The sequence below is a fragment of the Larimichthys crocea genome, chromosome XIV (assembly GCF_000972845.2).
Source record: "Larimichthys crocea isolate SSNF chromosome XIV, L_crocea_2.0, whole genome shotgun sequence".
NCBI lineage: Eukaryota > Metazoa > Chordata > Actinopteri > Sciaenidae > Larimichthys > Larimichthys crocea.
This window is the reverse complement of record NC_040024.1, coordinates 44041-70716: the sequence shown is the minus strand read 5'-3', so window position 1 is coordinate 70716 and position 26676 is coordinate 44041. Positions and strand designations below refer to the sequence as shown.

At 42.6% G+C, this 26676-nt stretch overlaps 2 protein-coding genes across 2 annotated transcripts; both read right to left on the bottom strand.

Annotated features, from left to right (window-relative positions):
- Positions 1–335: 335 nt before the first annotated feature.
- Positions 336–14782, bottom strand: pygmb (phosphorylase, glycogen, muscle b). Its single transcript, XM_010751540.3, has 20 exons — positions 14540–14782; positions 11489–11590; positions 11099–11177; positions 10879–10982; positions 9268–9399; positions 8911–9022; positions 8745–8827; positions 8466–8609; positions 8282–8374; positions 7786–7932; positions 6939–7102; positions 6631–6745; positions 5207–5308; positions 4966–5113; positions 4824–4882; positions 3966–4107; positions 3591–3798; positions 3302–3436; positions 3137–3203; positions 336–1460 (listed from the first exon to the last, which is right to left on the bottom strand). The coding sequence occupies exons 1-20, from the start codon at positions 14780–14782 to the stop codon at positions 1311–1313; spliced, it is 2529 nt and encodes an 842-aa protein (XP_010749842.2). The 3' UTR covers positions 336–1310.
- A 942-nt stretch (positions 14783–15724) lies between these two features.
- Positions 15725–26031, bottom strand: sf1 (splicing factor 1). The gene is given in 13 exon segments (XM_027287908.1): positions 15725–16755; positions 16757–16923; positions 17202–17366; positions 17476–17698; positions 17783–17978; positions 18066–18173; positions 19318–19433; positions 19547–19730; positions 19862–19951; positions 20215–20367; positions 22990–23065; positions 24841–24975; positions 25614–26031. Coding segments are annotated over 13 exon segments (2034 nt in total). The 5' UTR covers positions 25870–26031; the 3' UTR covers positions 15725–16590.
- Positions 26032–26676: the final 645 nt, after the last annotated feature.

Here is a 26676-nt window from a genome sequence, read left to right as displayed (position 1 = left end):
CTCCTCACTCTGAAATGCACCACAGAGCGACACAGGAAATCATTCCTGCCTGCAGTCATTAAACTCTATAATGCCTCCCTCAGCTGACATATACACGGACATTTACTTTTGCATTTGTTGTACTTTATTTATGTAATGTTAATGATCTTGTATATACCTTTTATTATATATATATAATATTTATTCGTAATTGATTGATGATTACTTGTTTTACTTATACTGGAGTATTGCAACTAAAATAATTTCCTCCTGGGATTATTAAAGTATTTCTGATTCTGATGTTGGACACTTTGTTTCTGTGTCTCTACAGAGGTGCAGAAATGAGTTGAGACGTCTGACGGTTGATGAAGTTTTGACATTTATTGTCTAAAAAAAAAGAAAAGAACAAGTAAAACACTGACTGACAGTGAAATGTTAGGTTCAGTCTAGTGGACAGCTTCTTCTTTCTGCAGCATTTGCAGGCAGTAACACAGCAGTCACACAGTCGGATACAGTAGCTGAAGCAGGACAATATGTTGTTATCACAGTGTCTTGGACACACACACCACAGAACACAGGCATCTCTCAAAGATAAGTTCAGTCACTTGGGTTTTAGGCAGAGAAGGCTGTTATGTTCTAACATAGGCCACTTTGAGGAGTACAGCAGAGTGAGACAGACACAAACATGCTGAGGACATCACAGGGCTCCCCTGACCGTTAATGATAACACACACACAAATTATTATATTTAGCAAACACTAGAAAACACTGACAGAGCAGTCGGAGAGAAACATTAATATGAAATATTAATATGAAGGTTAATCTGTGGTGAATATGGAAGCGTGGCTTCCTTCCAACACCATCAAGTCACAGTGCTGCCATGATGCTGTGGAGCACACTACATGGAAGACAATGGGTTGGTTAGAAACCATGACAGTGCTGAGGTTTGTTGGCATATTTGCTGGGTTTTGGAAGGGGAATGCAGTTTGAATTGTTACCACTGCATGAAAACTGGAGAAGGGAAGACCAAGTTCAGTTAAAGACAGAAGTCTACTGGAGGTATTTCTTTAATGTTGAAGAATCCCATGATTCCACAGTGAATTTAGGCTGTTTCTTAGCTGCTGAAAGGCTGACGTGGAGGTTTTCGCTCGACAGTGAGGATATGCATTGCTGGTGCACAGAGGGAAAAATATATAGATTCTGAGTAAGCCCACTTCAATACAAGAAAGAAACATGCCACAGTACACAGTGAAAAGCTACATGGGGTTTTCTTCTTCAGCGGTTGGACCACACGGTGAGCTACAGCGAGCTGGAGGAGGCAGATGTGGTTTTTAGCGAGGATCATCAGGAGCAGCGATCTTCTCCAAACTGGGCTCCATTCCCCAGATCTCCCTGGCGTACTGGGAAATGGTGCGGTCACTGGAGAATTTACCACAGCCGGCGATGTTATGGATCACCATCTTGGTCCACTCCTTAGGGTCCTGTTACCACAGAGCAAGGAGGAGGAAGAGTCAGTGTCACATAAGAGGGGACTGAAATGATTCCTGACAGAAGTAGGAGTCCAAGTCCAACATAGGCACACCTCATTCTACTTGAAGTACTGATGAGGTGATCACCTGAAACAAATCTTATTTAACAAAGAAAAGTATAAAAAAAACAATCATCATCTGTGACCATCACTGTCCTCTGGATGACCAAACAGTTCTCATTGTACCTAAAAAGTTACTGGAATCAAAGAATAACTATAGAAAGAGTTGAAAAGAAAAGTTCTGAATGAGGAAGAGATGGTTCACTTCTGTCTTTGCTGGTAGAGGGATACAGTGAGTGTCAGGTCACTTCCATCTTTATACTGAGGTTCATAAGAACAAGGTGAAGCAGCAGACTACACAGTTCTTTATACCCATTTGTTGAAAACTATTTCTACTTTTACTTCCTACCTTTTACATAGTTTTCTATTTGTATAGATGTTAGCACAGGTTAACTTCTTAACAGTAATATATTTAAATACAGTTTGAATTCCCTGCCTGCCTGTCAAATGTGGCAGAAATGTTAGCAGCAGGTTATAGAATAACAAAAATGGAAGCAGTAAAAGCAGAAGAACACTGATCATTTTGCAGTAGTTCCTCCATTTCTTTCCACAGCTGTAGTTTCAGATAGTTCCATACAGTACCATGAGTTATAGCACAGCAGAATATCATATGGTACAGTATATTATACTACAGTAACATGTAGTTCAAAGCAGGGATGTTAATATAAAGAACTTGATGTTTGAGTTTACACATTGTAAAATGTGAATTTACACAAACAGAATGTGTCTTCCTCTTCCACTAGTTTCAGAAATTCATTCATAGGTTTAAATATTTGAAGCAAATGTAGTTTATTCACACTGTTTCCGCCTTTTTACACACTGCCATGAAGATCTTGGGGTATTAAAATTGATTTTTTTTTTAATCAAAGAGAGGAAAGTGGGGCTAAATTAGCATCTAGCTGTGGTTCACCAGCTGTCTTTAGTCAGCGTGGTGTGGTTTGGAGTTCCAGTAAATTTTTAAATCATTTTATTATAGTTTTGCAGGAAATAAAAGTGCAGTGCAGAGGATTAATAAAAAATTGTCTCGCTGCTGGTTTTTTTTATTTTAATTGTGAGAACTGAATGTTCAGTTCCAAACTAATAAATTCAATTTCAAATTACAATTCAGATTTTCAATACAATGATTCAAACTGAACATTTCAAATATAAATGATTCAAATTCAGTTTCTGGTGGCACATATTTCAGCCCATAGAACAGTGTGCAGCGCCGGTCCTGGCCACATTTGCGCCCTGGGCGAACCCCCCCCCCCCTTTTTTTGGGCGATCGTGCGCCCCCCACGGAGACTGCGCCCTGGGCGGCCGCCCACATTGCCCATAGCTAAGACCGGCCCTGACAGTGTGTAATGTAATAAGGTTGCACTTAACAAACGAGTGATTACACAACCATGCCTGCTGGAATTTAATTTCCATTTAATATTAAAATTTGAAACAGGAGATGACATCAGTCAGACATTGTGTGTTTGCTCCCTGAGGCGAGCAGAGCAAACAAAAGATCTTGGATTTATTACACATTCATAAAGCATGATCATTTTTAGAAACACTGATCTTCTGTACTGGTTCCATACTGACCTTGTAGAGTGCGCTGACCTTCTCCTGACATTTGATGTAGTCTTCATAGTCAGCAAACACCTTGAACCTGCAGCACAGACACACACTCAGAATGGAAACACTGCAGGTCTGTGGCGCTGTCAGCACAGACAAAGCTCTGATTGGTCAGCGTCGCCGTGCTCTAACCTGTCGTGGTGCATCAGCATGTTGACAAGGTCTTTGAAGAGGTCAGGCTGACTGGGGCTGAAGAAGCCTCCAGATATCTGGTCCATTGCCTGCTTCAGCTCAGGGATACGGTTGTAGTACGACGAAGCGTCGTAGCTGAGGACAGAAGACGTTCATGCAAACGTTACAGCGTGGATTATGGGTGTCCATCTGATTAGTTTCTCTTTGTTAGTTTGACCTAATAAACCTGATACCTGATGACTTCAGTCCATGTTTAATATCATTCCGGTCACACTGTTATGACACTCACCCCTTCTTGTCCATAGCCTCCACATCATCCACCCTCATGCCAAAGATGAAGAGGTTCTCCTCTCCAGCTTCCTCCGCCATTTCCACATTGGCTCCGTCCATGGTGCCAATGGTGAGGGCTCCGTTCAGCATGAACTTCATGTTCCCGGTGCCGGAGGCCTCAGTGCCTGCTGTGGAGATCTGCTCCGACAGGTCAGACGCAGGGATGACTGCAGACAGGAGACAGGAGACAGTTTCTCTCTTTATTCACTTCTACATACAGACTTAAGCAGACTCAGATATAATAACTGATTATCAACAATAAGCCATAACAGCAGGTCCTAAATTTCAAAAGCAACATACGTTATTATTACAAGATTATAAATCAACAGGTTACCCTTTTCAGCCAGAGTGACGCGATAGTTCTCCAGGAAGATGACTTTGAGGCGGTCTCCCACCACAGGGTCGTTGTTGACAATGTCTCCAATCGATGTGATGAGCTTAATGATCATCTTGGCAGTGTGATAACCCGGAGCTGCCTGGAAACACAGATTATCATGTTGAGAAACACTAAAAAAAAAAAAAAAAGAACCAAGCTGCCCAAGAGCCGTGTTTATTTCATGTCTCCAAGACGTGGGAGGAAAAGAATCTGTGTGTAATCACTTGAAAATCAATGAACATACATCATCAGTACACAATCAGTCAGTCAACACACGAATACTCAACATTTCCGGGTTCACAATAGGGCCATATGGGCTGGCAAGTAGACTATAAACTGGTACAAGAACTAACAAAATGGAAAGAGTCAATAAAAGAAAAACTAAACTAAAACTAAATGACCTGTGAGGTTAAACACACTGTATTGATTGTTCATTTCAATTGCCCCAAATGTACTAATGCTAATGCTACTCAGCAAGATGTAGATTAATGACAAATGTGACAGCCCTGTCAAAAGTATTCATCTGGTTCAGTCATTTACAGCATCTTGTAGAATTCAAACCTCTCGTTTATTCAGCTCTGTGTGGTTGTTCTTTAAAGCAGCAATAATGTGTGACAGAGGCTAAAGAGGCTGTCTGCAAGTTTCAGACTTGTTTATGTGCTCATAAGTTTTGTTATGTGGATCATCTCAGTGAATATGACATGTCAGTGATGTTATTTATTTAGGCCTTTTTCAAGCTTTGTCAAGCCCCCCACCCTCTCTTTAATAAAAATAAATGTGAAAATGTGATGACAAAAACACCTTCACACCGCTCACCTTTCCTCCAATCATGATGGTCCTCGGGGTCCATGACTTGTTGGGTTCCTTCTTGATACCTGATCAGAAACAAACCAAAGTTTGACTTTCCTCTGAATCCATGCACATCTATGAAACTGCTAGTTCAAGAACAGACACCCACGGTTGTACAGTGTGATGATGTGCAGACAGTTGAGCAGCTGTCTTTTGTATTCGTGGATCCTCTTCACATGGACATCAAACATTGAGTTGGGGTTGATCTTCACCTTGTAGTGCTCTTCGAGATAAGCTGCGAACTTCATCTTGTTCTCCTGAAAGTTCAGATCGTTCAGAGCATTGTGATTAGAGACAAACAGAATCAGACAAGACATAATAATCATCATTAAATCATTTTAAGCTCTCACTTGTTTGACTTTAGCGACATCCCGAATGAAGGCGTCATCGTCCACAAAGTCCAGAAGCTTCTTCAGTTGGTCCAGGTCGCGGATGTAGTCCTCACCAATCCTCTAAAAAAAAAACAAGATCACCACATGAGAACCTGAATACTTGGACACGGATCATAAGCTTAAAAATAATGTCAAAGCCTTCTGGATAATTAATTTTCTAATGAAATGCAGTGGTGTCGCAATGTTTCCTGAGTAACTGAATAATATTGTAGTAGTTTCTGTTCTTGTTTCACATGAGATCACTATGTTGCTTATAAAAACTACTAGAAGAAGTACCAAACATATCAGCACCAGGGTGGAGGAGAAAACTACAGAATAAGAGGCCATTGCTATGGTTACACTAAGAACCCACAGATGATTGATGATTTAATATATCTAACAACTTAACTGCACACAGTCTGAGAAGCAGCATTGGGCTTTGTTGTGGACGTTGTAGTACCAATGATTCAGGAAATGTAGGTTAACTTTAGCTCGCAGTACGTGACCTCGACAGATCGGCTTTATTTTACACTCTAATCTCTGTTCGGGTGTGGTTGTGCTGCAGCAGGATGTGGTTTCTCCTCAACGTGACAGGCTCGCTGGATCTGAACTCACATCGATAGACACAAGAAGTGAACTCATTGTTCAACAAGTCATCAGATCTGGATGTTGCCAAAGTTGGGCCACATTACACATAGATAGTTCACTTTATATTGAACTTTTCATGGTTTGGAATGTTGTGATTTCTTTATCTGTGCAGTTTTTTTTGAATCAGCACATCTGTCTAAATTTCAGGTCAACTGCTGCACTGAAAATATGTTAAATGAAAAGAAAATGTTGATGTGTTGAGTACTTCCCCACTGTATGCTGCTATTTTCAAGCATGTAAATACCTGAGCTTATACACAGTGCACACACACAGTGTAGAACTGCTGTATGTGTGGTCATGGTGTTCCTCAATGAAACCTGAATAACTCGGAATAAATAAAGGTGTTCAATTGTGAGTCCCTGCATGATCTCATTAGACCAGATACTACAATACCCATAAGCCCCAGTAGCACTTATCCCTGTGGTGAGTAAGCCAGAGGTGTGAAATCAAATGCAGTCACTGCCAAATGAAGCAATGATTGGATAAAGACGTGCTGTATGGTTCATCAGCTCTCTGATCTTCCGCTCACTGTGAGCAGCGGATGGAACAGAATTTGAAGCTCTCTGATTGGACTATTCTCACAGAAATACTCCTTGAGAGCTGTAGCTGACTCAACACAGTTGCTCAGTGAGGTTTCATGTCCAATCCAAGCATCAGACATGTTCAAACTAATCCTGCCAATGCAGAAAAATGTCTCAAATAACTCCTTTCACTTCGACTCTATATTCAGTGAGTATTGACAGGAACGAACGCACCTCTGCGATGACCTCAGCCAGGCCAGGGTTGCACATGACCAGCCAGCGCCTGGGCGTGATGCCGTTGGTCTTGTTCTGAAACTTCTGAGGGTCGACCTCGTAGAAATCCTTGAACCTGAGGAGGGAAAATCAGCACATTTGAATGTTTTCATGTCAACATTGGTCAACCTATAGGCTCATGAACACTCCACTGTTCGTTCTTCAGGAGCTGAATGTCAAATATAATTATAGCCATAGGCTCGTCTGCAGTGACATTACACGAGCACAGACAAGCCAGAGAACAGATGAGGGTGAACAGGTTTTCTTACACTGTGTTTTTGATGATTTCAGAGTGGATGCGGGCCACTCCGTTGACAGCATGAGATCCCACAATGCAGAGGTGAGCCATGTTGATCTTCTTGACGTCCCCTTCTTCGATCAGGGACATTCTGCGCAGGCGGTCAAGGTCTCCAGGGTAAAGCTTGGCGATGCGCTGGAGGGAATAAAGACAGAGACATGTCAGTGGAGAGTTGGACTTGTCTGCTGTAAGACTCGTTTTGACCTGAGATTTGAAGGCGAGCAGACTTGTGCGACACTGAAATGTGAAAAAACAACATTTGTTCGAGCTCCAAGAGGCAGAACTGTGCACAAACTGTCATCAATATTTAATAACACGACATAGTGAAGACTTCATCTGGAGCTGAAACAACAAATCTGTATTCTTCTGATATTATATAATATACTGTATATAAGTTCAATGTTCCAGTCCTGCACATTCAGCACCACTATGACTGCATACACTATAACAGTGTTCATACACTCAAAACACACAATATAGTTGTTTTGACATGAAAATATGAGTGAAGAAAAAGTTGGAGAAGGAAGCCCAGCAAAGTATTTGTTGTGTGTTCAGGCTGTTTTATTGTGTTTATTATGTTTAGGGATAGTTGGGACTCAGGACATGTTAGTCAATGCATTAGCCTGGCAAGCTAATAGTGAACAATGGTTGAAATAAAGCAAAAATAAAGCAGCAGGCCTCAGGTCAGGTTGGGCTCTTAACTGAACTATTAGGTTCAGTCAGGTCAGGTGTGGTTGGCTAAGGTCTTGGATTAGTACAGAACTCTCACACAGGGTCCACAGAGACCTTAATTTGTGTGAGAATGTCAAATACCGTACCTCCAGGTGCCTCCTGTTGATCTCGTAGATGATGTCCAGGTGACGAGGCAGCAGGTTTTGGAAGAGGTCGACGGGCCAGCGCTCCAGGGCTTCAGGCAGGACAGTGTGATTGGTGTAGGCACAGGTATGAACCACAATGTCCCAGGACTGGACACAGAGGGGACGGGAGGGGACCAGAGACAGGAGAGTGTGAGACCTCAGACTTTATCACACATATGGTTACAAAAAAATGTAGATTTGGATTATTATAAAAGACTATTCTATAGCAGCAAATTCATATATAACTTCCTGACACTGTTTAGGACTCTGACTCATGTCATTCTCCTGTGTCACTGTTATTACAGAGACAGAACTGCTGAGACAATTCAGTTCAACTGCAGTATCTACAGTTAGTAGAGTTTAGTAGAGTTTGAACAGTCATTTTAAAGAATGGAGGAAAAAAAATGATTTAAGTATAATAAAGTATAATATAAAGAGTGTGACGAGGGTTTCTGACCTCCTCCCAGCTGAGTTTCTCCAGATCCACCAGGATCCTCATCAGCTCAGGGATGGCCATTGCAGGATGGGTGTCGTTCAGCTGGATGGCAACCTGCAGACCACAGACGGACAAAGAAAGAAAAACATCAACATATACAGTCATTTAGAACATAACATATATGATGGTATGATGGATCTCTCACCTTTTCTGGCAGTGTAGACAGGTCGAGTCGCACAAACTCTGTGGAGCCGAACTTGGAGGCTTTGAACCGACGGATGATGTCTTGAAGAGTTGCTGCTACAACAAAGTACTCCTGCTTCAGACGCAGCTCCTTCCCTTCAAAGAACTGAACCACATGGACAGGATGGAAAGCTGCCATCTCAACTGTACAATAATACTTATATAATGTAATGACTACATAATGTAAAAGAGACTCGGCTTTGCTGTATTTACACACAATAAATGCACTCGTGTCACTCACGTTGTCGTTGGGGTAGAGAACCCTGGAGATGTTCTCAGCCAGGTTTCTGTCCAGCACGGCCTGAATGTAGCCACCAACATTAACTGTGGGACGACAGCAATGTTCAATGTTCAGACTGTGCTCAGTGCTGTGATGATTATGTAACAGTACAAATGAGAGTGCTCACAGTCTTTGAGGTTGAAGTCACAGGGGGCCTTAGCAGACCACAGTCTCATGGTGTTAACAATGTTGTTTCTGTAGCCGGGTACTGGAGTGTCATAGGGCAGAGCCAGAACCACCTGGATCCACATCACAAAGACTTCTTATCATTTCATTATTCTCTGTATGATATGTGAAGATCCGACTGTTAAGAGCTTTTTAGCATCAACACCATCTCTATTACAAAGTTATCCCTCTGCATTCTTTAGAATGGCCAGCGGGGAGCAGCTCCACTGGCTGCCAAAAGAAGTCCCATTGTATAGACTCTTATGGGGAATGACTCAACTTCTCTTTCCACAGAAGTTTACGGTTGATTCGCGCTAACCTGTGTGTCGACCCACTTCACTCCGTCAGCTGTGTGCTCCACTCTTCCGTAGAAGTGGACTGGGCGCATGTACTCAGGGCGAGCCTTCTCCCAGGGGTTACCGTACCGCAGCCAGTCGTCGGCTTCTTCCACCTGTGGAAACACTGTGTGATGATCTCGACGCTACACAAACTGAGCAACAACTCTGTTATTCTGTGCCTTTGACTGATTAGCTTCCTTTGCACTTCCTATTATGACAATTACTATTACCTGTGTTTGAAATGTAAAACTAGAAATACTGCTGCCTCTCAGTTATTTGACTATTAACTAACAGACATTTAAATACATTTCTAAAACTGCAGACACACAATAGAACGGTTATCAGTAGTGTGGCATTCTTAAAAAAGTCTTTCATTCCTGTTTTTAAATCAGACAGCATTTCCCATAAGCCTTGGACCAGGAGTCAACCTGTTCATCATTTTGGAGTTTGTGGAAATTAAATGAACTCATTCACTAATCGTAGAGCTGTATGAGGACGTGTCTGTTGTGTTCTGTTACAGATCATTCAAAGCACTTCCTGTTTTACGTTCAGAGTTTTGTATAGGCAAATCAGTCTTTTATTGAGGAGCAGCTAGAGGAAATGCATCATGGTTGTCGAGAGGAAGTGCCAACTCTCTCACTGTCTGCTGGGCCATCTTTGCTAAGTATGTTACAATTGTTCATTATATTAGATAAGAGAGACTCAGCATTGTCATACGAGTTAAATTTATTTCTAAAAACATTCAAATTAATCATAATACAAAACAGACAGTTTGAATTGTTTAAAATTGTTTTCAGTCATTTGTCTATCTGGACATGTGCTTACAGAGGGAGCACACCTCAGTACATACCATTTTATGGAGTCTAGAAGGACATGGGCAATATTTTCATTGGATGATGGAACAAGTGTATACATTTCAGTTAATTAAAGCGTTTTTGAATGGACAGTATTTTGGGTTAAATTGCAGAATTTAATATGTATTTGTTGGGACAAGCAAACCAAATAAAATCATGTTTTTTATTGTTTTTATCTTGTTTGTTCTCTCTTCCACAGCTCTACTCCGATAGGCTGGTTTGAACTAGAAAGAAGGCCTATCAGGGTAGATGTTGAGAATGGTTTGGTTGTTGGTTTTTCAGTTTTGTATGTTATGGGAACAGCATCACCCTAACTTTTTTAAAATCTTTGTTTGATAAATCTTTGATAAAAGTCGACCTGTTTTTTTTTTCTGCACACCTCCCGGGCAGCATGATCCTTTTGTGACCCTGCATCTCTCTTTAAACCACCATTTGTTGCATTAAAGCCAACTATTTGTTGAACTAAATATTTGGGTAAGAGTGAAAGAGAAATTCAGTTGCTCTGGGCTGCATGACTCATGTTTGGTTTACCAACTGTCACTGCAAGGATACAGACAGGAATGCTCAGATTTCAGGGAAGTACACATGACTTCTTCTTCTGTTAAAAAAAAGTGAAATCTGTTGAGGTCATGTCACCCAGAGGAAATGATCATGGAGGTCGGATGAGGGGGACATGTTTCCATGAAATCATAATCTAAAGCAGATTTAATCACAAAGAAAACCACCAAGGCAATATACCTGCCAGCCGCTGACGATTTTCTGATTGAAGATACCAAACTCGTAGCGGATGCCGTATCCATAAGCAGCCAGACCCAGAGAGGCCATGGAGTCCAGGAAACACGCTGAGGAAACAAGAGGGAAGGGAGGGGAGGGGAGGCAGGCTGCATGAGACAAGGCTGTCCACAGCACTAAACATCACTGTCTTTCAGCAACCAATCAGGAGGAAGCAGGAGCTCACCAGCCAGACGACCCAGTCCACCGTTTCCTAGACCGGCATCTTCCTCAATGTCCTGCAGCTCCTCCATGTCCAGACCGAGCTGAAGAACACATCAACATAGTACAATTATTGCAACGGATAGTTGATCAATTCATTAGTGGTCAGCTATTGACTTGGCTGCATTGAGTAAATTCATGCAGCCAGGTTCAAACATCTGCTGAAAGAAACCAGAGAAGTGAAGGAAGTGTGATGTTTGTTTGGGTGCTGTTGTCTCTTCAGGTGTCCAATTACTTTTGGCTGTGTAGCTTCCTACCATTTTGTACCCTCTCCCTCAGTGTGGAGCAGAGTGTGTGCTAAGAATGTTTTGAGTCCATAATTTAAGTCCTGCCTTTTTTTGCCCCCATGCTTCACCTGGTAGGTGGCTTCATCACAGGCGTTCTCCAAAGCCAGGTTAACCATGGTGTTCTGCAGAGTTCGGCCCATATAGAACTCCAGGGAGAGGTAGTAGACACGCTGCAGGAGAACAGAGAGAAAATGTTCAATCCACCCAGATTCACAAACTTTGTCCTCAAATGAACCGTCAGGACGTCCGTAAGGTTGTGATGTCACACCTACATGTATACAGTCTCCACCTTCAGCCACACCCCCACTGCCCAGATAAGCTACAATCCATCAACTGTGAATGGACTGGCCATGTGTTACTCAGAAAACATTCAGCTAATCGGAAGAGAGGCTCATTAATATTAATGAGACAAAACACAAGACAAAGCGTCCTGTTCCTGTTAGAGCTCCAGAGAGAAGACGTAAAAAAACACTTAACTGAGATGGTTTTTGGTTCTTAAAACATCAAATATATCTTCTTATAGATATTAAAACTTCAAACAAAACAGCAGAAAAGTGGAAAATATAGAACCTTTAAAGTCCATGTAAAGAAATAATAAATGTGTGTTTTGAGTTTGTCAGACCAAAGCAGAAAGTGTTATTACCACCCAGCCAAATTTGAATGATTAAAAATATCAACAAGTTTATGAAATTAGGTGCCATAATCAGGTAAAAATTAATTCTCAGCTCCAGGACTGTGGGGGCGTGTCCTTTGAATGTGACTAAAACACATCAGATGAGTTCAGAAAATGACATGACTAACTTTGAAACACTCTGAGCGAGATGAATTCATCTCTATCTCTCTGCTAGGGGTGCAGGGGTATGCTCAGGGTGGCTTCAGCGTGTCATCGAGCCACCCTTTAAGGACCGCCCACAAAATCCTGGACTGAAAACTGGTGAAAAACTGTTTGAACCTCTAACTCCACATTTCACTAATATATCATTCAAAGTCTTTTCACATGTTTTCAGCAACTAGTTTCCAACATGTCCAATGTATTTTGAAAGAAATCTCAGAAATGCCTTTACATGGACTTTAAATTTAAACATTCTTTCAGTAATTTATACTTTTATCCAAACCATTTGCAAAGGCTGATACATATGTTTCATCTACAATTTATATGTAGACACACACACACACACACACACACACACTCTATCTCTGGTAGGAAACAACAGCTGCTGTCAGAGGCAACAACAGCAGGGCTATTACTGGCAGCTACTCCAACAATATCTCTTCCACTCCACAGAGATGTCAATCAAACCACAAGCCCTCAGTAACACAGCACAGTGCCTCCTCACAGCTCTGCGAGAGTGTGAAAGCCAAACATTTAAAAAAAAAAGAAAAAAAAAAAAAGAGATGATGCGTCTAACTACATGAAGACGTGTCAAACTGTCCGTTTGTGCGTCCCGGATGACATTTTGGCAGACCCTTTGCCTTGTGACATGTCTAAGCGTGCTGATGAGTGACGGCGGGGGGTCGTTCAGGAGAGCAGATGGAAGAAAGGCATGTGCCAAAGAGAGAAGGGCATCCAGTGGTCTGTATAAATAGTAGAGGAGGGTTATCCAAAAGGTTACACACTTCACATTAATGACAGCTCCATGTATTAAAGAGGTTGTGTTGTGTCTCTGTGCTCTGTCGTCCAGCAGGTTCTCATGGATCGTAGCTGCTGCTGTGGTCCTGCATGACGTCCACTACATATATTACTACTGTCATTATTGCTACCATATCTCCATTACAGTTTATAGTTAGTTGATGATTTGCTGCTGCTGTATATCTGTGTCTCTCTATCTCTATCACAGGTTCAACTGCTACTATAATCATTTTATCATTCATTGTAATTCATTGTCATTTTGTCAGTCATTGTAATTGTACAATATGTTTGTGTTAATTTGTTCTGTACACGTGACATCCATTGCACGTCTGTCCGTCCTGGGAGAGGGATCCCTCCTCTGTGGCTCTTCCTGAGGTTTCTTCCACCTTTTTTCCCTGTTAAAGGTTTTTTGTGGGCAAGTTTTTCCTCACTCGAACCGAGGGTCTAAGGACAGAGAGTGTCACTCCCTGTACAGATTGTAAAGCCCTCTGAGGCAAAATGTGTTTTGTAAATTTGGGCTATACAAATAAAATTTGATTTTGATAAGTAAGCTTTATGTCAACACAGTATGGAGCCAATGCAGAAGTCAGTTTTTGTTTAAATATGTAAGTCTATGTGACCTTTAAATGTATTATAGGTAAAATAAAGTTGTTGGGAGGTGGACTGTGTCTGGCTGCCCAACCTGAGGCTGTAACAATCCACCATCACAGAGCTGAGGAGGTTAAAGCAGGATTACTGAGCATTAGTCATCAGGAAAGTTTACAGCAGGATGATTTATGAACTCTAAGCCAAACACTAAGTCCTCCATCACATCACAGAGAGCCATTAGACCATACAGCAGACTGGCAGGAGGCCAACAGGTGATGGCAGAAGCTGAGTGAACAGAATGGAAACAAGTATGCAGTGCACACATGCATCATGTGCCCTTTGTGAGCGTTTGGCCATTTTGTGCTGAGCAGTGTGTGCTGATGGTGAGGACGAGGACGGACGGAAGGAGTTACGTAACGCACATTTCAACCAGTTGCGTGTGTTCATCTCACACAGTGCAGGATAATGTCAGTATTCCAGAAACATGTTCAACTGTGTGTCCTCATGACATCACAGCAAGGTTACTGAGGCAGCTGCTGATGCACGAGCACGGTTATGTAACATGCAGAAGACATGTCGGCGTGCACGCGCGCGCACACACGCACACACGCACACACAAACTCAAACTCGGCTTCAATGCACCATATGCGTCAACACAAGGCCGGACATTCCTATAAAAGGACAAGGAGAGGAAATCAAAGCGCGCGCGCGCACACACACACACACACACACACACACACTAGGAGCACAGTGTCGCGCGCGGAGCGTCATTAGTCGCGATGCTGCAGCAGAGCCGCGGCCCCGCCCACCCCGCCTGTCAGCTGTGTGTGTGTGTGTGTGTGTGTGTGTGTGTGTACGTGTGTACGTGCTGGACACACTGCGGCATCAGCCCGCTGCTTACTTTCGGGTCTTTCTCATAGTAATGCTGCTGCGTCCGGATCCAGCGGCCCACCAGGTAGTCCCGGACTGTGTTAGCCAGGGCGAAGTAGTAGTCCCGCTTGGTGGCCACATTTCGGTCTTTCACCAGGGTGAAGTGGAGGTGCCTGTTGAAGTTAGTTTTCAGGTCGGCCACATTCTCCACCCCGGCCAGCCCCCTGACCGAGATCTGCTTCCTCATCTCCTGGTCCGTGAGCGGCTTGGACATGGTTACCGGCGGCTTCTGTTCGGTTCTGTCTGAATGTCAGGTCCACTTCACACATCCCCTGTTCCGGCTCTCCTCTGAGTACAGCCAGCCACTGAAATGTGACGCTCCAGCCTTTTTTATGTGACGTACGCGCTGTCAATAGAAACCGTGGAGGACAAGCTGTTCCGGGCGCCACTTTCAAAATAAAACTGGAATTTACAAGTGCGTCACACGGTTCATTGTAAGATTAAACACACGGCAAGTAAAGGAGTCGTGTGTAATCACGTCCTTTATTTATGTGAATTTGAGCTTTAAGTATTAAGGACTTCATTGTTTTCTTAAAATATCAAGTTGAATTACCTAGACTTGTCAGATGTGCTGAGAACATCGTAAAGGTTGCTTTTTTTTAAGTCAAACTGACGCCACTTCCGGTGCTAAACTAGTTGTAGCTCTGCATTCTCGAGAACTTCACAGAAACCAACTACTTCACACTTCGTTAATTCAAATGATAAAGTTTTATTTCATTATATACATATGGAGCTGTAGAAGCTAAACGAGTTCGAGAAATGCTATATAATATATGTTTTAATTACATGTGACAAACTGAACAGGTGAAAGCGAAACTATAATAAATGCAGCTTCATTTTGAAGATTGAAAAGGGGAGGAATTGAGGAGGAATCTTCAGTTCAAGATCACTTCACTGTCAGTCTGTAGAGTTCCATATAAGGTAATGTGGTGAGAAGATGGAGATCTACAACTTCAAACTGTTTCACTGGTGAAGATGGAGGTTTTGAGAGAGGATGGAGAGGGTCCTTTACAAAACCAGGTTATGTAATGGGAAAGAGGCAGCTAGCCAGCTCTGCCTGCACAAGAAAAGAAAAAGAAAAAAAAAAACTTGGCAAGCACTCTGACACAAAGGCTCTCCACATACGATGAGAGAAAGGAGTCAGGACGCGAGGACAGAAAGGTGAAATGGATCAGTTTAATGTTAAACCAAGCAAGATTTCAACAGCTATTCACTCAGGCTAGTGCCATAACACAACGGACCGATTCCAGAAACAGACAGTAAAACTAACAGTTTTTCCTCCAATAACTCGAGGGACAGATCTGTCCTTGCAAAAAGCAACACAAACACTGCACACAGTATCAGAGCAGAGAGATGCAGAAAAACAAGGACACGTCAGATTCTCAGCAGTCCAGTAAGAGTAACTATGTCATTACTGAGACGCAGGCAAGTAACAGAATTTAAAAAACAAATAAAAACCCTGGGAATTTCTGGAAAACAATCTGAGACAGTACTACAAAAAGGGTTTCTGACAGAACTAAGAAACACTTCACATCTTGTTATTACAAAAATATTAGTCTTATTTAACTCTAAGCCCATGTGGAGAACATGACAGGAGCATCAGTTTGTGAGTGAGTGAGTCATGCAGATTGAATTTCAATATATTAAACCCAATAATAGTTCATTGTTTGGATTTGAAGCAATAACTGTTGAGCAGAAATTAAACATGTGGATATTTGAGCAGTTTATTTGGTATACAAGTAACGTGACAAACTACGGCTGCAATGCAGAACAGAAGTGTGTGTGTGTGTCTGAGATCAGTGTTTGTATGCACACAAGAAGCTCTGTGTTAACAAACTTTAAAAACAGGAAAAAGAACTAATTAAGTTACATAACTTTACAAATTGAACCAACACAGCCTTCAGATGTCTTCACAATATCAAGGATCAATAAAAAATAAAGCACTGGTTATATTCTTTCTGTGAGCACACAACGATGTGCTGAGGGGGGAATTCATGGGAGGACGATTCTTCTGTGGCAGGGTTAATTCTGGGGTGGAGGAGGTGGGGGTGCAGGAGGCAAGCCGAAGGGGGGCATACCCGGTACCCCCATCCCCATCATGGTGACAAAGTTGGAAGGGTCCATAGGTGGCGGGGGTGGCGGTGGGGCATACATCATGCCAGTGGAGCCTGGAGGTGGTGGAGGGGGGAGGTGGGGGTGCGCCTGGGGGCAACGGGGGCTGGACACCGGGGGGAGGCGGCACCATAGATGGAGTACCCATGGGCGGTGGGGGTTGGGCTCCGGAAGCTGCAGGCTGCTGGGGCTGTTGCCATGGAGGCAGGGTGCCGGTGCCAGGACTGGACGTGGTGGTGGTATCTGCAAGGGAGGGAGGGCAGCTGAAGGTTAACTCTTTACTGTCAGTAAAACATCACACACAGAACGATCATGACTAACATGATAGTCAAAGTTAAAGTTATCCTGACGGTTGATTACAGCCAGTACAGAGGATTTGATATCCCACAATGCAATGTAAAAAGCAAAAAAGGCAAAGTAGTATCTAAATCTGTTTGAATCATGTGACACATTGTCCTCTACACACAACTTCCAGTGGAGTGAGTACTGAATGACAGAATAGTTTCAGATTTAGGTCTTACTCTGTTGCCAAGGTAGTGGTGTACTGGTTGCCATGCTGCTGGTTGGAGGGGGAGGTGGAGCCTGCTGTTGCCATGGTGGCAGAGGTCCAGAAGGGGGAGGAGGTGGCTGGTTGCTGGGGGGAGGAGGCGGGGGCGGCATCATGCCCATTGGAGGTGGCAGCAGACCTACAAGGAAACAAAAATCAAATGTTTGGTTCTGCAGTTCAGTTCTGATGACAGTCTGTTCTGTTTGGACCACAGCTGAGGGTCCAGTGATCATTAAAAAAACTCTTACCCATGGGGTGTCCGTGAGGTCCTGGACCCTGACCCATGGGAGGAGGAGGGGGCTGCATCCAGGGGGGAGGCAAGCCGTTGGGGTTGGGGGGCATAGGGGGGCCTCCCATGTTGGGCATGGGTGGAGGGAAGTTGTGGGGTCCTCCATGGCCACCGGGCCCTCCATGCATGCCATGGAAGTTTCTGTTCTCGGTGGGACCAGAGCTCATCCACGGAGGCCGGTTCTGCAGCACACAAACATTCAGCGGTCACTTAACGTGTTACAAACCAACAGGAGTCTGTTGAGTTATCGTGTGTTGCCAACTAACCGGCGGTGGCTGGTTGTTGCTGTTGGGTCCTGCGGTCCGAGGCGCTCCTCCCTGAGTGCTGGTGTGTCCACCAGAGGTGGGGACCGGAGCCTCCCCGAGCTCAGCCATGAGGGACAGATACTCCTTGTCCATACGAGCCTTGTCCTGTGCAGACTGAGGAGGCTCGCCTCCTGTCGCTCTGTGGGCAGCAAAGGAGCTACACAAGACATTAACCAATGTTACTAAAACATTCAGAACATGCGCCAACAAATGAAAACTTGTGAAGCAGTCAGCTGAACATCACCTGGTGTACTTGCAGTCAGAGGAGATGTGGCCTGCCCCACCACACTTGGTACAGAGGGTGGTATTGGTGATGCTGCGTGGCTCAGCGTTCTGCCAAGGACGAAGGATCCTACAGAGACAAACACATTCAGTCTTCAGCTGCGCTCACAGCACATAAATCACACATCATGTGCAAGATTTGCTACAGGGTAATAGCTGCTCCTCTTGGTAACACTACAAATTTATTCAACCATCTCAAACAAAAGCACAAAGTCACTCACGACGAACTAATAAAGAAACAAAAAGACAAAGCCAGTGCCACAACCAGCAAGACGTCAATGCAAACTCAGTCATCGATCACAGACACATTGTTTAATGCGACTCCTTATCCGACAAGTTCGGAGAGGCACAAGACATTAGGCTACGTTTACACATAGCCGGGTATGTTGAGAAACAAATATTTCCCTCCCTCCGTTTTCCAAAATAACATCATGCACATAGCATCGTTTTCAAAAAAGTTTTCGTTTACATCAACCCGCATAAATATGCCATGGAGCGCCATCATAACTACGCCAAGCCTATGGGCGGCTTGCTTCTATGATCATAGTCATAACAAAAAGGTAAACATTGGTCGCACTTTTGGTGCATCAGCTGCCTAAAACTCGATTCATTTTCAGAGGTGAATTCACCGTTTGTGTGTAAAAGATCGGTACAAACGAAGGGAAATGCCTCTGTTTTTTAAAATACCTGTGTACGTGTAAACGGGGCCCAACAGCTGCCATTGGATATTTCTTAGCTAAAGATATGCAACCCATTAATACAGTCGAGGGTGAGGGTTTCAAGAAGATGCTTATTGCTTATTGATGCTTATGCTTATTATTATATTTATTTTGTTCTATAAATACAGAGAATTTGCAGAGCAGCTGGATCCATAGTTTATTTTGGATACATTTATGTTTTTCTATGCCTTATTTAATGTTCTATAAAGTATATTTATTTTATTGATTTAATGCTTTATACATTGCAAAACAGCTGTAAAGTACATATTTGTAGCCAAAATGTATTTTCAATTTGAATATTTTGCATAAAGAATCAATAACAAAGTGTTTTTTGAGAGAGAGAGAGAGAGAGAGAGAGAGAGAGAGAGAGAGAGAGAGAGAGATGCTGAATAAATGCATTGTGAAACTCAAAATTAATCGTTTGAATAATCGTGATTTCAATATTGACCAAAATAATTGTGATATTGATTTTTTCCCATAATCGAGCAGCCCTACCTGTTGTCGTCTTCCCTTAGTGTGCCGTTAAGTCTGGCCAGCTCCCTCAGCTGCATCTTCCGTAGGTCATTCTGATCCTCAGGTGTCTCAATGCCTTGCTTCAGAATGTTGCGGATCTGTGGACAAACATTTCTCACCATTAAAAACACAACTTCAAATCAGGTGTTAAGAGCTGGGCGAAGACTAACGCCTAACAGGAGCAGCATCAGGACAGGTGAGGTGATCTTACCTGCTCCACAGCTTTCTTAACGTTCTCCATCGTGTTGGCGGTGACCAGGGCGTGCAGAGGCTCATCTTCCCCTGGCAGCATCTGTCCATCCTTTCGGCCCACCTTCCCCTCTTTCACAGAACCTTTACCCCGGATCATGATCTTGGCACAGCACTCCTTCTCAATGTTCTTCAGTGTGTTACCACTGGAAAAACCAAAGAGAAAGAAAGTGAGAACTACAAATCTCCTTTAACTGTACAGACTGGAAACTCACTGGCTTATAGAAATATGTAAAGCATACAGTACAACACAACAGTATTATTAAGTCCAACCTACCGAGGTCCAATTAGCAGACCAACAAAGTTAATTTCAGGGTATTCATCTTGAGGGATCATGACTTTGTCATTGACTCTGGTGGCTGGAGGTCTAGAGGAAACAAAGACAAATTAACCACTCATCATTAGCACAACATATAGTTCTTAAGATCAACATCCATTAGCCCTTTTCCACTGCAGAACCAGTTTGGTTCCCACAATCAGAACTTTTAACAACGTTGCTTGGTTTGTGTACAGTATTTCTTGTGTTCATTGAAAAGCTGCAGTAGAAGGAACAAATGCAGATATCTACATATTGCTGAATCCCTGAAATCCCTGCTGTTTCCCTGAAAACAAATCACAAAGAAATCATACTTATAGTCTGCAGGAGGCTTGAAGTCAGGGTTGAGTCCAACCATCTCGGTGATGAGGGAGTGACGCTCCTCCTCAATCTTCTTCCGCGTGCGATACTCACGGGTGTTTAGCCTCTTGCCCTCGCTGTTGTAGATGGGCTCTGGAGAGGGAGACCTGAAAATGGCAGACAAAACACAAGACAAACATCATGGATACCTTTCAGGAAGTGGAGCTCTGCCAGTAACAATCACACAGGCTCCCTACAGCTAACTATGACTTGAAGAGTTTCAAATCTTTTTTGAATCAATGGGTACTGACATGTCTTAGAAACAATGAGATTATATTTTGGAAATTTGGATCTACTGAGAGAATTCTCAGACTATGTGACTCATGGCCAGTGCAAGAGCAAACTCAAAAAGAAAAGAAAATGATGAAGGACCTCTGCACTGACACACCAATGGCTAGAGTCCATTCTTTTATACAATTCAGGGTAAAAAGGGGGCAACCAAAGCTGTATAGTGGTAATTAACCCAATACACTGGAGGGGCATCAACCACAAAGAAAAAAACAAATACATGGCCACAACTAAACCTGCATACAGGATTGTTGGCCTACAAGAAAGGAAAGTTGGAGGTAAGAAAAAGAAACCAAAGCAAAATTTGCAATCCTAAGCAGAAACGCTGGCTTTGAGAGTTGCTTGGTGTTGACGTGGCGGAAGAGGTCCATACCTCCCCTTGGATGCTGAAAACCTGTGTTGCTGCGTTAAGGAGGTTCTGTGCTTGAAAAAGGGTTAGGTTGATGTGGGGTAATTTGGGTTAGAGAAAAGGAATTAAGATTAGATATCCACCTTTTCCTATGCTCTCCCATCAGAGAGCCACATTTGTGTCCATGTGATGTGAAGAGTGAGAGAAAAAATAGGTTTTTCCTTTTATGCTTCAAACTTCCAACGGTGACAACCTGAAACACCCCCAGTTGGTTCTGTCACATTAGATCGGGGAGTGATTTATAAGAGTGCTGCAGCTCTGCAATCAACTTTTTAAGTTGCTGTGGAAATGTCTGATTATAAAAAGAAACTCTATACAGTGTACAGACGACAGGGACGCTAGCTAGTAAAGGTCAACTTCACACACTCTTGAGAGCAAGCCACTTCCTGCGGGAACAGATCCTTATGGAAACTATGTTATAAGCTGGCCACTGCTTTTCCAGAACACGTACAATTCTGGAGGTTTTCTTCCAGACCTCAAGAGTCCAGAGGGAAAACTGGAACACTCCCCCCTTTCCCCTGGGTGGAAATATTCAAAGCCACATTACGGGAAAACCAGAGATGACCAGCGACAAATTATTTGTCAAGTCCAGGACAAAACCTATGAATCACTGGTACGTTAGGATGCAGGCTACACGCCATGAGCTCAGGCATCACGGGCAAAAAGTTAGAGAATATCCAGGAAGTAAAAAAAGGCAGGCAAGGCAGTATCAACTGATGGGAGTTGTGTGAATCTTTTCAAAAGAGCCAATTCATCTGAACTATTCCAACTTTAAAAGCTTCAGCACTGACTATTTAACAATCAATGCTTAAAAATCATTTAGAGTAAGGTGCATCGATCAAACCTGTTTCAGAAGAAAACCTTTATACATTATGCATCATATACTGTATGGATTCATACACAGCACTCTAAAACAGACACACAAAACAAGCAGTGGAGAAACGTGGTACATAAATGCTAACAGGCTAAATCTGAAGGAACTTTACTTAACTGTCGAGTCCAATGAAAAATAATCCAATAAAAAAAATATGGAAATATTCGAGACAGTTATGCCTGTAGTTACTTGCTAAACTTAACTGGCTGAAATGAATCTAAACTGGCCTATATACAGTGGGTTGCCCAAGCATTCATACCCCTGCCGCCTCTCACTTTGGACACCATCTCCAATTAAATTAATTTTAAATTCAATTATTTGTCATTTTACCCAAGATATATTTTTTTTTACTATATCATTATGAAACAGATCATATTAGCCGTTATATATCTGTTTGGCAAAATCAGGGATGGAGCACAACTTTCTCCTCTGAGGAAGACCATGAGGTTTGACTGAAAGCTCCTTTTTACAGTTTCAGTCAAGACCTGTCAAGACCAAGATTATTTTTTTTTAATAAACTGGCAACTACTTGTTCAAAAGTCTGACTTGGGCCAATCGCACTCATTAAATACCTTCTTTTAAAAATGAAAACTGAATAGAAAATAAAAAAAGGTTAATAGAATATGTTTTGATTTCAATCTAACTGTTTCATCATCTTGGGTAAAAATGTGCATATATCCAATTTTCAAAAACAGCTTTGGTACTAGAGATGGTCGAAACACGTAGTTTTAATTAATGGGGTGAAAGTTCTTGCACTCCACTGTACACTTTAGAGTTAATGTTATTCTGTCTACCCGTTTTTGCTGCAATTTTTCAGTAAACCTACTTCTAAAAATGTACCATTAGCAACTGAAAACAGGCTACACATAAATAGAAAACATTCACATCTGTTTACTGGTGATGAATGATGAGTATTCTCTGAGAGCTTTAAATATGAGTGTGGATCAGTTCTCCTCTAACACTAGACTTTGACAGTATGAAAAACATTTTAGTCACTTAAGAGATAGCTAACTAGATGCTACGTCTGCCAGCTAACGCTAATGCAATCTGACATTTTGGCTAAAAACCAACAAATATACTGAAAATCAACATTTGTCTTCCAAAAAGTCAAGAAGGTAGAGAAAGTGTTACTGTTCATGGGTTTAATCTTTTTCCGACCTGTCCTCAGGGTTAACAGGGATTCCCAGGTCTCCTGTACGCAGTTTACGAGTCAGGTCTTCAATCTGCAGTTGGACTGGAAGAATTCAGGTTAGGAAAGAAAAACAAGGATGGAGAGAAATGTGGTTACCACAACAACATCAGAGAGACAACGCTCCACACATTCGAGCTCTGTCTCATACATTACTGAGGTAAAGACAAATGGTGAGTCTGTTAAATCAAAAAAATTTAAAAAGGAGGTCAAATCAATCTCATAAGACTCTAAAGCATGAAACCACTTAATCATATCTGAGGACATCAGAGAACACGTTACCCAATATGAATATTATCTAGGGGTCATTTACATTAGCAGAAACAGGCCTGAACTTTTCTCAGTCAGTGATTAAACATGGAAACATATCAGTAAATGTCTAGACCATGATTCCTAAAAATGCCTGCCAAACTTTTTGAACCTGAGTCGTGGTTTTCTTGCGTGAAGATGAGGCTTCACTTGCTGCCGCTCATTGTGTTTAACGGCTTCGGCATTTAAAGGACACATCAGGTCTAAAAATCACTGATTGGTCTATTTGTTTTGCATGTTTCAGTAATAACAAAAAGAAGTGACCACAGTCACTCTTAGCACTCCACAGATCTAACACTGAGGGGCTGCAGTGACATACACAATTATTACATTTAGAAGGCAATGACAAAATAAATAAATCAGTCATCCCATGCACATTATGAACATTGTAATGAAATACCCCCCAAACACAGAGATTCACTGCTCACTGAAACCATTACTCTGGATTATTGAGATGAATACAGGCCCCGTGAACTGTGCTTCACAGAAATTTCATCTTAAAACGCTTCCCGTGGATTGTTTTAGGGGATCTACTGAATGAGCAAAGGAAACGATAAGTGTGACAACGGAAGGTGGGCACAGATGAACGTTTACATACCAAAGAACAACAACCATTACCAATGAGTGAACAACATCAATAACGATGTCAGTTATTGACAGAGGGGCTTGTTTGCTTGAGGATACCCCGTTGAGGGCCTGTGAAGGCAGGGTGTGCTACACTGCTGCTGGAAGGCATTTGTGGTTAAAACACTTTGCTTGAGGATCTTTTTTTTTTTTTTTTTTAAATCAGGCCAAACTAAGAACACAGCAACAAACGGTGTATGCTGAACCAGCTGGTTGAGTTATTAAAACATGTTAAATTGACTTGCCATTGAAGCAGCATTGCTCACACTTAGACCAATTGAAACAAAAGCACACTTTAGCGTATTAGGACATTATGGGGGAACGCCTCCATGCACAAGAACAATACTGATGATGTGGACGGGATCAAGCAAGACAGTGACCTGCAGCTCAGGACAGATAGCAGCAAGCAGTGGCTTTTTTTTTGACTCCACTTGTTAATGGCTGCCCAGTGGTATGCAAACTGTCAGACCACAGAAACACTTGCCACAGCAGAACCACTTTACTTCCAATGAAGAGAAATAACCTTAATTAACACCTTAATTAATTAACATCATCATGTTATGATCATTGCTAATTAAAATGATTGTTGTCTCAACAGTTGGAGCTAGGTTAGACATCCCGCCTTTTTGTGTAACACAGCAATGTCACTGTGGAATCCATTGGAAATGTAATGGATTGTTTTTAAGTCAGTAATGAGTCTTGTGGGTGCCTCTAGAGAGCTCTAACTGTTGGGAATTCAGCAAACAGGACATAAGTTTAACATTAATACTGGTAAGCACCATGTAAGGAAACTAGAACCTCAAACAGATGAGGCACTACAAAACAAAACTGCATTTACAATGTACATGGCAGCCTTAATTATCAAGAGATGTTGATTGGAAATTTACCTATATAAGCTCGCTCCTGATCCCGGGTCAGTCCAGGGGGAATGACAGTGGGCATGCCCGGTATGACGGTCTTCTGATCAGGCGTCTCGCTGCTCCAGCGACTCTTCTTCCTTTGTTTCTTCTGACCAAAATCTACTGAGAGAAACGGAGACATTATCCACTTTAGGCTCGATGCGTAACGTGATGAGCGCGGGTGAAGCGCTGCCCTGCGTGACCTTCCTTATCGGTGGAGATAAGAGGACACGGTGAGAGGCAACGACCCGCAACTCGGCGTGCTTAACAAAGCACCACCGGGTGCTCGTAGCATAAATATTGGCTGCTAAACCGTGAACACAGAGTCCTTACGGTTCAACAAAGCAGCTGTGTCGATATTACGCAGCCCTTCATATGGCTTAACGTAACTAGCGTAAGTTAACTCCGTGTAAAATGAATTCGACGTGATAGTCTGTCAATAACTAAACTTAACATGGCGAGGCAGGCTAACCTTCATGGTGCAGTAATGCCTGTCTGCCGTTAGATATGTCTCCGTTAAACAGTCCAATATTAGCTTTTTAGCTTCGAATTCAAACACTAGAAGCGGTAATATTAACACCGGTCGTTGCAAACCTAAACGAGCTACGTTAATACACATACACGTACATAGCCTTAGCTGGGCTGCCATTTCGTGCCAGGTTTCGATGCGGGGCCTTTAACCCGGGTTTCTTAGCCACATTAGCTGGCATGCCGCATCAACTGCTCGCAGGGTAACGTTAGCGGACGTTTGGTTAACTTACCTGGTTTGGCCAGTCCGCCCCCCGCAGCAGGTTGTTGAACCTGGGTGGAAAAATTCGTCGCTGGATTGAACTGATGTGACGGAAAAGATGCGGTTGGCATGGCGGGCTGGAAACCTTGCAGCGAGGGAAAGGATGCAGGCGGTCCCGGTGTAGGCATCAAGCCGTTGCCCGCACCAGGCCCAGCGTCAAACCCTCGTTTAGCGCCAATACTGGGGTGCAACTTCCCTAAAGGAGTTGCGTTTGCGCCCGTCGCCATTTTCGGTCTACCTAAATGACTTAATGTCGTTCAAACGTCAGTCGATTCAAACAGAAATTAGTTTAAATTGAGAAAAATATCTAACAAAGTGTCGCTCACGAGCCCCTTTCACATTACTTCAATCAAAATGGCGCCCGGCAGAAAACCACAAAGGATGATTCCATGGACGTGGGTTGACCCGCTGTAGTATAAAGCATCCCTATTGGCCAGACCAAGCCCCTCCCAGTGGGCCACGTTCTATTGGGCAACGTATTTTCCTTACCCTTATTCTGCAAACTGATTGGCTCATATATCCCGTTGATTGTATATATCCATGTCTTCCTGTCATAGACGTGCCCACTTTATCCAGTAATGGTCTTAGGACACTAGAAAATATAAACTAGAAATTAATAAATATTTTTAATATAGCCTGGCACTATAGATTAAATCGCAAGACACCTTTGATACCATTAGTGCAAATAAAAGCAGTAGAGCTTACAACGTATCAATGGTAAATAATTGTAACGTGTCTTATGGCAAAGCATCTTAGCTCACATCTAAAATTTTATATGAATATATTAGCCAATATGAATGCATCTAATTTGACCAAGTGAGTCAGACATGTACGTGCTTACAGTATGTTATTCCAGCTGCATGCTGACTTGCTGTACTGCATGTCAACCTATTTTATCTTGTCATTACACGGTAATACCCTCCTACACTTGAGTTGATATGGTACAGGACTAGCACCAGCAACAAATTCTTGGCAAATAAATTTATTTTCCATATGGTATAAGTTTAACTGTTGCACTTTGATGTGAATTCCAT

What these genes read in the sequence shown, in the direction of transcription:
- pygmb (XM_010751540.3), bottom strand. Translation starts at nt 14,782, where the DNA reads ATGTCCAAGCCGCTCACGGACCAGGAGATGAGGAAGCAGATCTCGGTC. An exon ending in ATGCTGATGCACCACGACAG is followed by an intron (nt 3,204 to 3,301) that starts GTTAGAGCACGG and finishes TCTGTGCTGCAG; the next exon opens with GTTCAAGGTGTTTGCTGACT. An exon ending in AGGTCAGCGCACTCTACAAG is followed by an intron (nt 1,461 to 3,136) that starts GTCAGTATGGAA and finishes CTGTGGTAACAG; the next exon opens with GACCCTAAGGAGTGGACCAA.